This window comes from Dryobates pubescens, chromosome 6 (assembly GCF_014839835.1).
Source record: "Dryobates pubescens isolate bDryPub1 chromosome 6, bDryPub1.pri, whole genome shotgun sequence".
NCBI lineage: Eukaryota > Metazoa > Chordata > Aves > Piciformes > Picidae > Dryobates > Dryobates pubescens.
This window is the reverse complement of record NC_071617.1, coordinates 12,936,749-12,954,105: the sequence shown is the minus strand read 5'-3', so window position 1 is coordinate 12,954,105 and position 17,357 is coordinate 12,936,749. Positions and strand designations below refer to the sequence as shown.

The window sequence follows — 17,357 nt, the reverse complement described above, 5'->3', positions numbered from 1 at the left end:
GCTAACATAATGATTTTAAAATAAAATGGTTTATTCGATGGAAAGGATAACAAGCAGAAAATTCACAGCCTTTTCTTTTCACAGGGTGTTTCAGCCCAGTAGGAAATCCTCTTAGCCGAACACTATTGGGTAGACTACAGATGGTAAGGAATTCTATTTTTGCATTTTTGAAAATTGATTTTTAACTATAAAATGTCATCATTCAGAATTGCTCATTGGAGAAAGGAGTTTTTTGGGTTTTGTTGTTGTTGTTGGGGTTTTTTTTTTATCCTGCCGTTATTCAGGTATCTTCAAGCAAATTGTCTACATGGGCAAATCAGCTTGTGCTGCAGCCAGCTGGTGGCAACATCAGATACCTACAAATTAAAAGCTTTTTACTTTTTTCATTAATTGCTTGTTGATGTCTTAGAAATAAATAAACTGAATCCACACTCCTCTGGGTTTTATTATTACTAAGAATACAGACATTGCTAAGCTAAAGCTGTGATAGGCACTTGAATCCAATTTACAGCACCATGTTTTCATTGTTTACTCATACTTCACCTTTTTGCAACAAGCGAAATCATAGCCATCCTCTCTTTACTTAATTACTTTTCTGTTAAATGTTGATTGGAAACTGCTAGTAATTATTAAAGTTGTTCCTTCCTTTCTGATATGCTGATCACCATAATAAAAATCCAACAGAATGTGTAAATGCCATTAATTCTAACACTACACATGATAAACCTGGATTAACCAAAAAAACAAGTGGAGAGACTAGGGAGAGAAGATCAAGTGGGGCTTCTGAATACTGAATGTAGTGTGGCTCTGGAAAGATGGGCCTGTTTTACTAGAGATATTAATCCTCCTACACCCATGGACAGAATGCCATGATTTAATATCCTGTCTTAATTGCATGCTAATAGTAACCTTCCAGAAATTGACATAAATTAGCTTGGATCATTTATAGGTGTTTTACAGTTTGGATTTGAGGTTTTGGGTTGGGTTGATTTAGGGATTATTTTTTTTTTAATCTACCCTGTTAAGCAGAATCTGTTTGTGTGAGCCTCGTAAGATACAAATGATTCTTGACATCTTAATTTTTTTTGCTGTCAACATGTAACCTTTAAGAAAAAGCATAAATTGTTCAATCAGGGTTTTAGTATTCTCCATCACAGGAAGCTCTATAAACACATACAGGATCAACTCTTTTGAAAAATGCTCCATAGCAGCAATTTTTATTATATATTTTTTCTTTTCCTGAGAAGGTTAAATTCAGGTTTTGAACATTCTTGTAATTTTTGTCCTTTTGCAAATGCTGTCATGTATATGTTGTAAGCACCGGTGAGCTCTGTAATTTATGTCAAGAATGTAACATACTTACAAACAACGAAACAGTTGAAGAGATTTTAAATCATTTGAGGAGCTGGAGTATTTCACGTGCTTCTGAATTGATTTTTTTGTGCGTGTGTGTCTTTTTTTCTTCTTCTGTTTTTTTTTGTGTTGGGTTTTGGTTTTGGATTTTATCCCTGTAGGGTTTACTAAAGCAGCTGTGTTTGCATTTCTGTTTTCTGTTTGTGCATTGCAGGTTTCAATAAAGTGCAGCCTGGAACAGTTTTGTTTTGTTTTCTTTTTTCCTCTAGGCAGATTATGGATTCCCATGCTCATTAAATATTGAAGGGCTGTAATCAAATAAAGATTGTAGTCATCTGAAGCCTAAGGAAGTAACTTTACAGTGTCTACAGACAGATGAATTGAGACCAAAGAAGAGTGCATTATTCTTAGCAATTAATATGTTTTTGAATCATTTTAATTTAGCTATTAATTCTGGCCTTGGACTTCTGTTTCCTGTAGACTAAATTTATCATTTAGGTGTCCTGGGCTAGGAGTGTGTTGACAATTAATTGGATTAGAGAACAAGAACAGAAATATGATAGTGCTAACAATGTTTAATTAGTTTATGCTAAGTCTCAGATTATTTAGCATTTCATTTAAAACTTCAGTTACTGAGTTAAAGTGCTTGCATGACATTGTTGGGGAAGGAGAGGATAAAGTACATTTCTAACCCTTGGGTTCATAAGGAAAAATGAAAACAATGGAGCAACTGTAAGAACTCAGATTGACTTTTTAGAATTTTTATATGTTTTCAATATTTTCTCACTTACAAGCCAGTTGTGAGTTACTTTGAGCACTGCAGGTTCATTTCATTCTTTGTCTCCTTTAAAAAAAGAAAGGGGGAAAAAAATCTAACAAACAAACAAAGCATAAAACAAAACCAGCAACAACAACAAATAAAACCAAATGGGACCAGAACTTAGGCTATTAAACACTGAGGCACAGATCTAGTGAACAAATAAGAGAAGCTTTGACACTTAATCCTTGTGTCTTCACCAGAGTGTTTGCATGAGCCGTTCCTCTTCCATTCTGGCACATAACAGGTATAGGGAGGTGGAGTGGAGAGAAGCGATGGCACTGTGCAGCATCCAAGAGAATAACGTTTGCTGTTCTTCAGTGTCACTATGTCTGTCACTCTGAACTGGAAAAGGAGGGAGAGTGGCTTTGGCCCTGCACACACATACATTTGGGATGAACCCAGTGTGTCTAGTCTCTGCTTAACCTCAGTCTTAGAAAAACTTACTTTTCAAGTGTAGCTATTGAGAGTTAATGACTAATTAGAAGTGAGACTTACATCCTTCATTGTAACACAGTAGACATACAGATTATTTTTATATAAGGAAGAAGCATGAGAAACCACTGGTAGCCTTACATTTTTTCCATATTTTTTTACCTTTAAACTTTGCTCATTTGGTCTGTGAATTATATTTGTTCCGTAGCAGAAATTAAATGTTGGGATTTTTACAGAAAAGGCAGTAATGAGTTATCACTTGTCCTTACCCAGTGTTGCTTCTTCCAAGGGAAAGTATGCTTTCTGGTGTCCAAATCCTTTGGCTGCTATACTTCTGCATGATAAAAGCAAACCTCCATTAGCACAGTCGCTGAAACTCTCAGCTTACTCTTACCTGTAGTGCTCTCTTTCGTTTTAGTGTCTTAGAACATTTTGGGGTGTTTCTGTGTGTGCGTGAGAATGTCTGTGTGTCTGTTATGAATGCCAAGACTGTCTAAGTGGGTTAGTCATGGATAACCAGTATGGTATTCCATGATCTAGAACTCTGCATCACCTGCTGGATCTATTTGTTATGAGGATGTTCCTTATGCTGAAAGCTCCTAGCAGCTTTCTTCAACCAAAATCAGTGTGAAATGGTGTGGTAGTTTTAGGCTATGCCTTTAAAATTTAGCTTCAGATTTCGAGCAGGAAAGTAGAAAGGTGTAAATAAATCACTATTGGGTGTAAAAAGGGAATCAAAAGATTATTCTAAACAAATTCATTGGGTAAATGTCTGGGATAAGAGAAGCTGTATCATAACAATTCTTCACATTTCACTTTGATTCCCATTCCTTTTCTCTTCTCCTCTGATCTTGGCTGTTCTGCTTTGTCTGGGAATAGATAATGCTTCTGGTAGACCTTGAGATAAGACTAATACTGCTTTCTCCTAGCTTCTCTATCTCTCTCTTGGTACAATGGGGGTTTGGGAGGTTTGGGGGGGTGGGGGGAGGGGAGGGGACAGTGGAGCAGCTTCCACACTTACAGGGTGGCCGAGGGATCAGGTCCAGCCAGCATGGATTTAGGAAGAGCAGGTCCTGCCTGACCAACCTCATCTCCTATGATCAGGTGACTGCCTGGTAGATGTGGGGAAGGCTGTGGATGTAGTCTCTCTGGACTTCAACAAGGCTTTTGACACTGTCCCCCTCAGCAAACTCCTGAGCAAGCTGTCAGCCAGTGACTTGGACAGCAGCACTCTGTGCTGGGTCAGGAACTGGCTGGAGGGCCAAGCCCAGAGAGTGGTGGTGAATGGTGCCATATCATCCAGCTGGCAGTCTGTCACTAGTGGTGTCCACCAGGGATCAGTGGTGGGTCCCACCCTGTTCAATATCTTTATTGATCATCTGGATGAGTGCATCGAGTCCATCATCAGTAAATTTGCAGAGGACACCAAGCTGGGGGCAGGTGTTGATCTGTTAGAGGGTGGAAGATCTCTGCAGAGAGACCTTGACAGGAAAGAGACTGGATGGGGTGCTTGTTGTCATGGTTTAGTTGATTAGATAGTGTTGGGTCATAAGTTGGACTCTGATCTTGAAGATCTTTTCCAACCTGGTCAGTTCTGTTCTGTTCTATTCTAGTCTAGTCTATTCCCTGGTCTCTTTTTGACCAGGGAGGTTTCCGTGTTGTTTGCTAATTGCAAATACTGTATATTTTTTTGCATATTCATTGCATTCCATTGTAGAGTGTAGTTTTCACTTGTAAATACAGCTTCATTTGCTTCTAACTGAGTTAGTCTGGCTAAAGTAAATGCTGGGGGAAACTTCAATCCACCACAAATGGCAAGCGTTTTCAGCAAGTGTTTTGTTCCTGTTTCTCACAGATGGTTTGCCTCTTCAGAACATGGCTATAGCCCCACATCTGTTCTGATGCAAGAAGAGGACTAACTAGTTTCCATCCTGCATTTAAAACAAAAACAACAACAACAAAACCCCCACCAACAAGCAAACAAACAAAAAAAGAGGCCTTAATATAGTGTTAAAAGTGTTGTATTCATACAGTTCAGGATGGAATCCTGAAAATGTGTCTTAATGTTGTAACAATGTTAAAAAGCTGTGTTTCTAAACTGAAAGGCCAGTTGTTTTTACTGTGTGTAACTTGCTTCATAACTAGTATTTGACACTGTGTAACTCGCAGTGTAACTAGTGTTTGACACTGAGAAATGGTGTGGCCCACCAGAGGTAGTTCTGCTGCCCAGTGGTAGCTATGTCAGTGGTAGGCTGCCCTGGCAATTCCCCAGTCCCGCTGGAGATAGGAGTATGTGCAGCCCCTGCAGAGTATCTCTTTATGAGGAGACTTTGGATTGTTGCTGCCTTAGAAGTTTAACAGAGTGTCTGAGAGCATTCAACATAGTCTCAGAATGACTCATGGATTTTAGCTTGTTATTTCCAAATAGCTGGGTCTCTTCAAGCTCTTCTTATGTTGAGTGTTTGAGAGTGCATGAATACTTTATTAAAAAGAGAGGTTGAGACACAATAATGGGGCAATATGAGTATCTGAACTAGATACCTAAATAATACTGCTAATAATTCTGATGAATCATTTTTGAGCAACAGGAGGCACTCCCATCCCACAGGCTAAGCACATTGCCTGCACAGTTCTCTAAACCTTGAGAATGGAAAATGAGAATTAGCTGAAACCTGTAAGGCAGTGCTAACTACCAGTAGACCACTGAACAAGCCACGTACTCTGAACTGCAGCTCCACCAGTCTTTGTTCAAAATTTGTTTATCAAATCAGGCAGCTACACTGTTGGGTTTTTTTTTTTAGACTGTCTGTGTGCATAATTACTCAGAACTCTTTAGGTGGTAGGCTTAGATGTTCTTGCAGATGATAAGAACTGAATGAGACTGTTTGCTTTTATACTTGTTAGTGTGCGTGTAACTACTGTGGCACTATTGAAACAATCTGGAGACTAGATGCAACCTCTGTGTTCGGGATAGTCAGTGATTTCTTTTCCATATGGCATAAACCAGGCTCAGAAAAACAATGTTGAAGGGAAGAGTCTATGTTCTGGAGAATGCCATTTATTCTGCTAAAGGTTGCAGTAATGATGTTCCTTGGATCAGCCTAATTTTGAAAATAATAATTAAAAGAATACTAACCAACCAGCCACACAAAGAAAAATAAAAGTGTATCAAAAAAACAGACCAAAATAAACAAAATAGCTCACAGAAAATAAAAGGAGCAACATGTTTTCGATGTATGTGACAAAGCAGGAGGAGAGAAAGAAGTTAAAGCCAAAGGCAATTAAAGGAGGGGCTATAAATTATGAAAAAGGTGAAGTATGTTGGGTAGAAATTTTGACATGTGAATGTTGTTTGTAATGTGGTCCAGTGTGCTATGGGTGGAAATGTTTGCTTCACAAAGCTCACATTTGATTCTTTGAAATATTTTCATTGCTATGGAATATTTCTATTCAGTGTTGTATTGTGTGTCCTTTGACACACACAATCTAGGAGGAACTGATTTCCCTGTTTTGAAAACAGGCCTTTGAAAAAAGATAACTAACACCAGCAAAGGACTTCCATCTCTTCCTAAGTTGTTGTTCCTCAGCTAATTTTAATAATTCTTCTGGTTTAAATCTTCATTCAAATGAAGAATTCTTTTGTTTGACAGAAATCAAATTGTATAGGTACAGGCAGATCTTAATTATTTCGTTGCATACCGGCTACCCCTTTGACTTTGTTGGAAGTCTGAAGAGTAAGTGATAAAGGTAGAACAATTAGAATTAAGTGGAAAGCATTGGTTATTGAGACCAACCTGCAATTCTCCATTATATGAAAGTGCCATCTTTTGCAGAGTGGTTCAGAGGTAAAGTTCACTGCAACAACTTCTTAAACATTTACTGTAGCATTTGCAATGCAAACAAGCTTAGGCTTCATAGCCATCAATCCTCTGCCTTCCTCCATGCTGTCTCTGGTGTAGTGTGCGTGCTTGCAAATATCCAGTATTACTCACTGTTGCCTAACGCCACTTCTGCTTTCTCTTTTGTAATAAAAAGATTTTATTACAGATAATTTCTTAGTGCTTTCCAGTAGACTTAGAAATACTCAAAATTATAGTTTATAAAAATATTTCATGTTCAGCTTTAATAATTACTTGTAGAATGGTGACTGCCTGACCACCCTGGGAATGAGAGGAGGAAGCAGTTGTCCACTCGGGCAAGAGACAGTAAGTATTATGTAATTTTTTTCAGTGCTTTCCACACCTCTTACACTGTTATCTGTGCTTTTGAAAGCACTTTTTGGGTTTGGTTTTTGTTTGGTTTGGCATGATCTCATGGAATTATTGCCTTTTTTTTTAAATGCCTTAGACCATAGAATCATAGAATAGAATCTTAGAATCAACAAGGTTGGAAAAGACCTCAAAGATCATCAAGTCCAACCCAAGACCTCATGACTACTAAACCATGGCTAACTATGTTGTTTGACTTGCTGGAATGAGTCCAGAGAAGGGCAACGAAGTTGTTGAGGGGTTTGGAACACAAGTCCTATGAGGAGAGACTGAGGGAGCTGGGGTTGCTTAGCCTGGAGAAGAGGAGACTCAGGGGTGACCTTATTACTCTCTACAACTACCTGAAGGGAGGTTGTAGACAGATGGATGTTGGTCTCTTCTCCCAGGCAGCCAGTACCAGAACAAGAGGACACAGTCTCAGGCTGCACCAGGGGAGGTTTAGGTTGGATGTGAGGAAGAAGTTCTATACAGAGAGAGTGATTGCCCATTGGAATGGGCTGTCTGGGGAGGTGGTGGAGTCACCATCACTGAAGGTGTTCAGGAGGAGACTTGATGGGGTGCTTGGTGCCATGGTTTAGTTGATTAGGTGGGTTCGATTGGTTGATGGGTTGGACGTGATGATCTTGAAGGTCTCTTCCAACCTGGTTTATTCTTTGTATTCTATGTAGTTTTCACAGATGTGTTCAAAACTAGCATAGCCACATTACTGCTGCTTTTATATCACTTCTGCAAAAACAGTTTTGTAAATGTTCATGAATATCAGTGTCATTACTTATTTATTTTGTGCTTGAGCTTAGAACAAGGCAGAACTTACCATATGTCTGAATGTCACAACAGAATAAGTTATATTGCTTTGGGCGTAATTGTGAGTGTTTCACATTCTTGTTTGGGCCTGAGGTGCATTTCTTGTATGTATGGTCATTTTCTGATCATATGTCTCCAGAGAATATAATAGCAATTTCTCCATTTCATTTAAATTGTTAGGCTTGCTAAACCAGTTGTATTACGAGACACATTGGTATTTTAATTTTTTATTTCTGGGAGATAGACAGTGGGACTTGCTCAATTGGTTTGAGCTGTTTGTTGGCAGTGTTTCCCATTACTGAATTTGGGGAATTTTTTCCCCAAAAAATAAAAATAAAGATTAGAATTGCTAGGGTTGGAAGGAACCTCAAAGATCATCTAGTTCCGTCCCCCCGCTGCCATGGGCAGGGACACCTCACATTAGATCAGGTTGCTCAGAGCCACATTCAGCTTGGCCTTAAAAACTTCCAGGGATGGGGCTTCCACCAGCTCCCTGGGGAACCTTTTTCAGTGTCTCACCACCCTCATGGTGAAGAATTTCTTCCTGACTGAATCTACCCACTTCTAGCTTTGCTCCATCATCACACCAGATCTTACAAAAGACAATGCAAAAAGGAGTCTTTGTTGTTCTGCCTCTCATTATTTTTCATGCTGTCAAATAATTAATGCTACCTTTGGGGTGTTTTTCTTCTTTAAACTTAAGTGACCTCATGATTTTCATAGTACTGCTAAGGAAACTGTTGTCACTTAACTGAAGTGGGCACTGGTAGAGCAACCCCTTGCTGGACATAATCATGCGAGCTTCCGTTTCTGTATTGTTTCTCTATGGTATTCATTAGTATATTTTAGTTTGGTTCTATTCTATAGATAGTATTTGTATGTTGTCAGCATCTGTAATTACTGTATTAGCTTTCCTAATGCAGAGAGGAGAGCTATGCTAAAGGATATTTGATTGTTTCACCACTTTATGAATGCATGTTTGGGTGAATTTCCCAGCTACTGAGAACTATGCTCATAAAAATTTTCTGGTGATGACCACCTCACAAATTACATAATAGAATTTGCAATGGTAGAATCATTTCCATCTTTTGTCATTCATAACTGATGTAATCCACTTGATTGCTCATAGGGAATTATGAAAAAAAACAAGTGACATTGTCAGTATTTTTACACACAGCTCACAGATGATCTTACTCAAAAGAGAAACAAAAATATGAAAAGCACTGCACAGTTCGGCAGTCTTAGGATTTCAATGTATGCATGAGTAATATAAAAAGGAAGTGTTTTTCCTCCAGGTCCCCATCTTCATAACTTTGCTGTCTCCATCAGTCACCTGTAACCTCCTAACAATCCCTGTTTCTGACCTCAGAATTTCAGAGAGCTGTCTGAGGTGAAGACGATAGGTAGGGAAGCTGTGTTCTTTGTGTAAAATAGGTCATAATTATGCTCTCATGATGAGGAAAGTGAGCAATTCCCTTATTGCTAGAGTTCACTTGTTTTCAGTCTTCTCTGAGTCCCTCAGGACAGATTTTTGTTTGTAGGGCAATATTTGGATATTCAGTGATTAAATCAGGTTTCTGGTGATGTCTTTATGGAATCATAGAATGCCAGGTTGGAAGGAACCCCAAGGATCAGCTACCTTCTTGTAGTATGCATGGTGCTGACCACTGCTAGTACTTTTTTCCAGTAAGGTAGAGATGCTCTGTGCTTCACAGGCAAATGGGTTTATTATGTGAAGTGGAATGTAAATGTATTTTTGGCAGGTATTTGTAAAATTGTATATGTAAATCCTTGTTGCTTCAGAAAACATTAATAATAATTTCCTTCAGTAAAGCTGTCATGCTGCTGGAGTATTTATTCAAACACTTATGCTTCATGAGCACACACAGAATGGGATCTGAAGGTGGTGTAACAATTCTGAGAAAGTGAATATATGAAGGCTGTTTTTTTTTTCTCTTCCCTTTGCTTCCCAAGTAAATTGCTTATAAAACTAACAGCTGCTGTTTTGAAGCTAATCTTAGTGAATTGAATGTTCTTAACCATTTCTACAATCCCACAGTCCTTTATCTTGCCTCTCCTGCTGCTTTCCCACCACCCCTGATCCCATTAGCAAAACTTGAGACAGCCTCAGCTTTTACCAAAGTGCAGCTTTGGTTTCAGCTGCTTTTCTGCAAGAGGAAGTGAATGTTGCGCTTTTTTCTCTGTGGCATGGTTGTGATAAAGCTGTGGTGCTCTTATCTCTCTTTTAGGTAGTGGCTCTTTATGACTACACAGCGCATCGATCAGATGAGCTAACCATCCATCGCAGTGACATTATCCAAGTGTTATACAAAGATAATGATAACTGGTGGTTTGGCAGCCTAGCAAATGGACAGCAAGGCTATTTTCCAGCTAATTATGTGGCTGGTGAAAGTAAGTTTACTGCTGTCTTCCTGGTATACCAGTGTGGGTTTAACTGATGGTCCAAGATTTTACTGTGCTGCACTGTTTATTGTTCTGAAGATACGAATTTATGTAGCACACAAATGGTATGGTGCTGACTTACTGTGATGCAGAAATTGTATAACGTTAGCTAAGCACTTAGCAAGTTAACATACCAGGCTGAGGAAGGTACTGGCACTTAGCTAAACATTCCAGTTTATACAGTAATAGCTTAATTATCAATCAAGTGGATTGATTCCTTGTCTCTTCTTACATATAGCCACCTGGTTCATGCCCTGCCTTGGCAGTGTCCTAGGACACATCAAAACATTTCACAGACATCTTAGGTTGCTATTAGGCAGTCTCTGTTAGGTCTAACTGGTTACTGTTGTAAAAGCTCTTGATTTTCCCCTCAGTCTAATGGAGAATACCGAGTTCCTCAGCAGTGGACTTCAGTGTGAAGTTTTCAAAGAACACTAATGGTTAACTCTCATATCTGGGCATTGAACTTGCTACCAGATGTTTACCAATGTTAACCCAATATTTCTCAAGATGTTTCCCTCCATTTTCTAGTTCCTCCCTCTGTCTTTCCCTCTGTATTTTTCCTCTTTCTTAAAAAAACTTGGTTGTAGCACTACGGTAGCCTGATGGTGATAATTAAAATCAGTTAATTAATGCTCTTCCTCTCTGTTCTCCACTTGCACGTCCTGTGCATTTTCTCCTTCCTTAATTCCTTGCAAAATAAGCCAAAGAGCAGTCTTTAGGAAGGCTCTTCAGTGATGAGCTGTCTTAAAAATAAAACAAAAGTTCTGAGAGCCTTATCCAACTGTGCAAAAAAACCTTGGTATGCAATTTGTTGTTCCAGTTGGTGACCATCCTTTTACTGAATCCAAAGAAATGCATATGACACATTTGTTAAGCGTCAGCTGCATTGCTGCCAGTATGCAATTTGTTCTTAGTCATGTAAACATTTGATTGTTTTTATATAGCAACCTGTTTTATAAATGGTCTCTATATAAATCACATTTAAAACTAACTAATATGAATAAAATTTAGTGAGCACATGTTGACAAACTCTCACACAAAATTTCTCCTCAGACACTTTTCACTGATTTCAGTTTACATCCTATTTTTGATAGTTTTTGATAGTCATGTAAAATACATACTTCCAGTAGTTCTTCCATGGCTCTTATAATGGTGAATTATGGATCCTGTTTTCAGAAGAATATGAAGAACAACCTGCAGGATTAGTACCAGATTCTGCTCCTCTCCTACCTGAAGGACCAACAGAGGCAGAGGAAGGTTCTTCAACACTACATAAGGTAGTAACTTGAGAAGGAAGTATTCTGTAAATAGTGGTGGAATAATATGTCTTTTGTGTGCTGGGTGGCCTGTATTAATTCTCATTCCTTTTGGAAAAAATTCTCATGTATAGGCCTCGTTCCAGGTAAGCAGATAGATTTTCAGCAGATATCTAATATTTGTCTCATGTGGAAACAGCTGTTCCATCATGTGCCAATTAAATATTCTGCCTACTTTTGCACTCATTGTGATGAGTGGCAATTCTCTCATTGATTCCAAGGTTTACAGAAGTATCTTTTCCAGCTACCTAACTTAAGTAGTGCTTGAACGCGGCTTTGTCAAAACCTGACATACTTTTGGGTACTTAACTGCCATTCTTGGCACTGCCCACAGATCATTCAAATTTCCTGCTATTAAATTAAGGTTGTGTAGGAAAAAATGGTGAGGTTTTTCTCTTAAGAGTTTTCAGCCCATGTAATAATATTCTAATTATAGATATAGAGTGTGGTTATAAAGCCTTAGCCTAGGAGACGTGCTGCATCTAAATGTTCTTGTCAATGGATGTTTCAGGATACAAGCTGCTGATGGGTTCTCTGATGTGAATGAGTGCACTTGTACTCATCCTGTAGATTGCTCAGGAAGGTGGACTTCATAGTTTGAAGGAGCAAAGGGAAAGAAAAGCTTTTGTTCTGACTATCTAATATCTTTCCACTCCCACTATGTTTTTGTATTGGGTTGCAATTACATATGGCATTATGTTGGTGTTCATTTATCACATACTATACTGTATGCAGAAGTTTTCCCGTTTATGTGATTATCATAGAATCATACAATCAATAAGGTTGGAAAGGACCTCAAAGATCACCAAGTCCAACCTGTCACCCAACACCTCATGACTACTAAACCATGACTTCAAGTGCCACGTCCAATCCCTTTTTGAACACTTCCAGGGACGGTGACTCCACCACCTCCCTGGGCAGCCTGTTCCAATAGCCAACAACTCCTGTGAGCAGTGAGAATATACTATGTACAGAGTAATGTCCTTTTTGTCAAGGGAAAAAAATGGGGGTTGATTTCTGAGTTTGGTTGGGGTTTTTTTGTTTGTTTGAGGGTTTTGTTTTATTATTTGTTTGATTTTCTTTTTTTCATATCTTTAGAGATATTGCTATGTGCAGAGCAGGCCAAATGGCTCTCACTTCTCCAGAAAAAGCACAGATTAGAAACTTTGCATAGCTTATGCTCCCCTTCTTTGAAGACTGATGATTATCTTAAAACATGGAATACTTTGTAAGCAAAAGGAAACAAAAAATAGCAGTCGTCCAATAACTGCTGAAATTTAATTCATGTTTAATTACAAAATGTCTGTATCCTTCTTAAACGTGATTTCCACAGCTGTTGATTTAGTCAGATGGTACTAATATAAATACTTTAAAAATTGTTTTCAGATTTCTTCCAAATTACTTGACTTTTCCATGTACTTTTCTACAATTGAGTCTAATGTTTTGTCTGATTTGCAAGACTCAAAAGGGATGCTGTGTTGCTTAGTTACAATTCTTCTCTTTTTTTCTTCAGGTGATTTATCTAATCTTGGCTGCATAATATATATTCCAGTGCTCAAGGTTAAAACACTCAAAATCACTTCTGTTACACATTTTTTTGTGTGTAGCTTTTGTTTTTCATAGGTGAACAGAGAGACACAGCATTTAATAAATTGAGTACAGATTGCTCACTTGTTAGCCTTGCTGAAACCAGCTGTCTCGTTGAAGCCAATTGCTATAAATCAAGTTACTAACTGTTTTGCTTCTAACTATACTTGAAAAACAGAATTTGTCACTACACCAAGTGGTAATAATTAATCTGAAGTATCTTTTACCTCAGTGTAGTGAGAAATTCCTAGCCAAACCATTGTGCATGACAGACAAGTGTGCATTACTTCTGCATACTCCTGTAAAGGCAGACTGCAACAAATAGAGGGAAAGAAATTGCAGCATTACTGGAAAGCCTGGGGATTTCTTTCATCTGTTGTCTATATTGCGAGAGGCAAGGAAGGTATCCCAGAGGGATTATGTTGCTATCGTCCTCCAGTTTCACTTATACCTGGATTAGAGGAGGGAAAGGTGCTGAGATGTATACTGTCATTAAAGACTTGATCATTTTCATGGGAACATCTTATTTCCTGTTTTCATATATCAGGAATCTAGTTGATTAACTGGATCAAAATGCTGTCCTGTGCACCAGCTAGTGTTACTAGAATGTACGGCTGGTATTTGTTACTCATCTTTGTGAGAATTAGTCTTGATGACTTGTATTTTCCCAAGGGTCTGTGGTTGGCATATTTTTCTAACAATAGAACTAACTAGTAGCACTTTTTTATTACAACTCAATTTCAATAATATTTCATTAAAAGAGTCTGTACTGTGATTCTTCTGCCACTTGAAATTAAATTGACTGCACTTTTTAATAAGTCATTTGTAATACTCAAAAGACACAGTGTGTACAGTAACAGTGTAAAACCAAGCAACTGTCTTGCACAGCATCCAAGGACGATACAAAATCAGTGGGAGTCCAGAGAAAAGTAATGAATCATTGACAAGTCCTGGGAAACACTATATAAGAGAGTATACTTACAAGATAAGAGGGTATACTATATATTATAAGAGGGTATACTTCCAAGCAAAAAATAGGCAGTGAAAAGAGTGTAGAAAAGAGTACCTGGTGTAGAAAAGTGAGCTGGGTGCACTCTTATTTTCCCTTTTTTTTTCTTGTATTCACCTTCTGCTTTTAACCAAGTTCAGGGCACACTAGGCTGGAATGGAATCCATCTAATACTGGTAGAAGAAAATCTTTGTTAAACCTAGCTACTACAAGTCAAAAGTAAGCTTAGATTTAATTTTTTTCACTCACACATTTTAGGCTGAGATGCCAAAAATACCTGAATGATTGGGAAACACAAATCAGGCTGTTTTGTTGTGGGTTTGAGTTTCAAGTTGCTAAGAAGACAGTGAGTTGAATCAAAGGATGAATCAAATCTCAGTGTAAGACTTGTGGTGCCTTGAAATGCAGTGGCTTTCCAAAAGCTACAGAGCACTGCACAGAAGCAGCAAATTGTCATTCAGCTGTGATGATGAAGGAAAGTTCTACAGCATTTTGGCTTTAGGCAACACCTGATTCTTTTGGGACAAAACTGCTAAGAAGACCACTGAGGGGGCTGATCGGTTATGGCAGTTCCTGTGTTGCAGCAGTGACACAGCAACTTTTCTTCCTATTCCTTTCTTTTTTTTTCAGTGTAAGAGCTGATGAAAGGAAATTTCTTTTACATGAGAAATAAGGTAAATCATTATTTTGTAATGCCCTATGAGGGGGTGAGTATTTGCTTTGGCAGAAAATTGAGCTGCCATCCCCCTCCCTCCCTTTATTTTTTTCAAATCCAAAATTATTTATTGAACAATTAAGTTGTTGCTGAAGTTGTTACCATGAGCAGGAAGATGCAACCTGCATTTTTTGGTTGTGTTTGGGTTTTGGCCACAAGCATGTTTTCCCAAATACTGAGTTATGCACAAGTCTGCTACATATACTGTTCTTCCTAGTGTGTTTTTTTTCTGGGGAGTACTTAAGTTGATAATGTTAAGACTGCAAAACACAATTACTTTGAAAACCATCACAGTAGTTACTTTTAAGAGCTTGCTACAATATGAGGCTAAATAGGGCACTTAAAATGTAGAATACTAATGGTGTTTTAATTACTGATAATACCAGATAGTCTAATTAAAAATAGTTTTCCATATCTAGGTGAGCATCAGAATTTTATGGTGAGTGAATAAAATGGAATCATTAACATTAGAAGAGGGTGTTGTACTCAAGATCCAATATTAATCTTTGCAAATAATAATTAAAAAAAAGAGTTGTAGTTCAAAGAACCTAGTTTCAAAATACTTTCTACCATCAGCTTTGCATTCATAACATAATCATTTTATGCAAACCTTGTTTTCCTGCCTTATGAGTTACTTAACTTCTGACCCACAAAATTAGGTCACAGTCATCTTTAATTACAACATACATCCAAACTGCCAATAGAAATTTCATGGAGTGAAGTTCTTACTGCACTGATGAAGGATCCCAAGAAATTGAGGTGGAGCTGTGAGCTGGGTGCTCCAGTGAATGTGATGTTTTCAGGTTCCTTAAATGAGGGCTGAAAACACAGGAATTCAGAAAAGGGTTCTGTTAGAAAACAGAATGTGGGTTTTGCAAAATTTTGGTGCATCAGAGGCAAAGTCAAGGCCATGTCCTCTCTGCCTGTGGCTCTGTCATTCACAGACAGAGCATGTGCTTACTTTTACCGCTGACTTAGTCTCGAGTTTATTACTGTATTAACAACGATTTTGTGTGTGAAGTGGAAGACTTTTTTTTCCTTCTTCTTAGTCCCACCAGTGTTAGATTATTATACTCTAATAGGCTGACTCCTGCTTAGACTAATCCAGCAATCTCTGTGTTTTCAACAGACTATTTCTAATGACTAATGTTTGAGCATGGCTGTTGTGGGCAGTGTGCTTATGTTAATTTAGTAAGCCAATGGGAGTTTGACCTTGTTTCTTCTAAGTCAGCAGAAAAATACTATTAAGCTAATAAAATAATGCTAGATAGCAGGACTGCAGGACCAGGACAAAAAAGTTCAAATTTCATTCAACTGCTAACATTGGGTAGACATATTTTTTTCATTAATTCTGTTTATAGTTTAAGAAAGTAATTAAACCAGTCATGACCTAGAACTGATGCTTGGGAGATACAAGTTCTGGTTCCAGTACAATCTTCATTGGAGTATGCCAAGACACTTTTCATTGGTGCCTCCCTTTATCCTGAATTAAAGCTGGACATTAGTACTTGAATGTTAAGTGTTATTATGTTCAAGAAGGGGAATGTTAAGTTTTATCAATTAGGGCTTTGAAATACGTGATGGAGAAGTTTAGTGTCTGAAAATGAAGTATTTTCATTCCATTTTGAAACACTGAAATTAGTGCTAAAAAGAACTGTTGTGAAGCTCCCCTCTATTTTCTCTTCACTTGATATGAGGTCACACAAAATAAACAACTGGCAGACTGGAGTCAAGAACTGTATTTTTTAATTTTTTTTTCATTCTATATTGCAGAAAGCTCTTGTTGACTTTGTAGTTAGTTTTTTGAGATACAGTTAGACACTCCAGAGCTGCTGAATGATTCTCCCTTCCTCACGTTGCTCATTCTTAACTGGAGCTTGAGAGACAGTAGTGTCTGTAACTGCCTGTTTCTGGGCTGATAGCAAAACATAAAGCATCTTATTTACAAGCAGATTGAGCACCTCTGTGCTTGGCAGAAGTGGATGGCCTGATATTTTTAACACTAAGGCTATTTGAGCTATTCAGAAACCATATAGTAGGTTTTGCTTTAGGCTGGCTATGAATCTGAAATTCAACTAACAGTCAAAAAGTCATAAACATGGGCCGAGGTAGTTTCAAGGCCATCCTTCTCCCATTGTGATGCTTTGTCTATGAACCTACAATGTATCACAGTATCACAGTATAACTAAGGTTAGAAGAGACCCCAAGGATCATCAAGTCCAACCTGTCTCGACAGACCACACGACTAGACCATGGCACCAAGAGCCACGTCCAATCTCCTCTTGAACACCTCCAGGGACGGTGACTCCACCACCTCCCTGGGCAGCCCATTCCAATGATGAACGACTCGCTCAGTGAAGAACTTTTTCCTCACTTCGAGTCTAAACCTCCCCTGGCACAGCTTGAGACTGTGTCCCCTTGTTCTGGTGCTGGTTGCCTGGGAGAAGAGACCAACCCCTTCCTGGCCACAGCCACCTTTCAGGTAGTTGTAGAAGGCAATGAGGTCACCCCTGATCCTTCTCTTCTCCAGGCTAAACAATCCCAGCTCCCTCAGCCTCTCCTTGTAGGGCTTGTGCTCAAGGCCTCT

The 17,357-nt window shown here is 38.5% G+C and overlaps 1 protein-coding gene across 1 annotated transcript in view; it reads left to right on the top strand.

Annotated features, from left to right (window-relative positions):
- AHI1 (Abelson helper integration site 1) overlaps positions 1 to 17,357 on the top strand; it is a 95,180-nt gene that overhangs the window by 69,842 nt on the left and 7,981 nt on the right. Inside the window, exons 20-23 of the mRNA XM_054162615.1 lie at positions 85 to 143; positions 6,745 to 6,810; positions 9,927 to 10,089; positions 11,320 to 11,420. Coding sequence (XP_054018590.1) covers positions 85 to 143; positions 6,745 to 6,810; positions 9,927 to 10,089; positions 11,320 to 11,420 — 389 coding nt within the window. The remainder of the gene's footprint in view (positions 1 to 84; positions 144 to 6,744; positions 6,811 to 9,926; positions 10,090 to 11,319; positions 11,421 to 17,357) is intronic.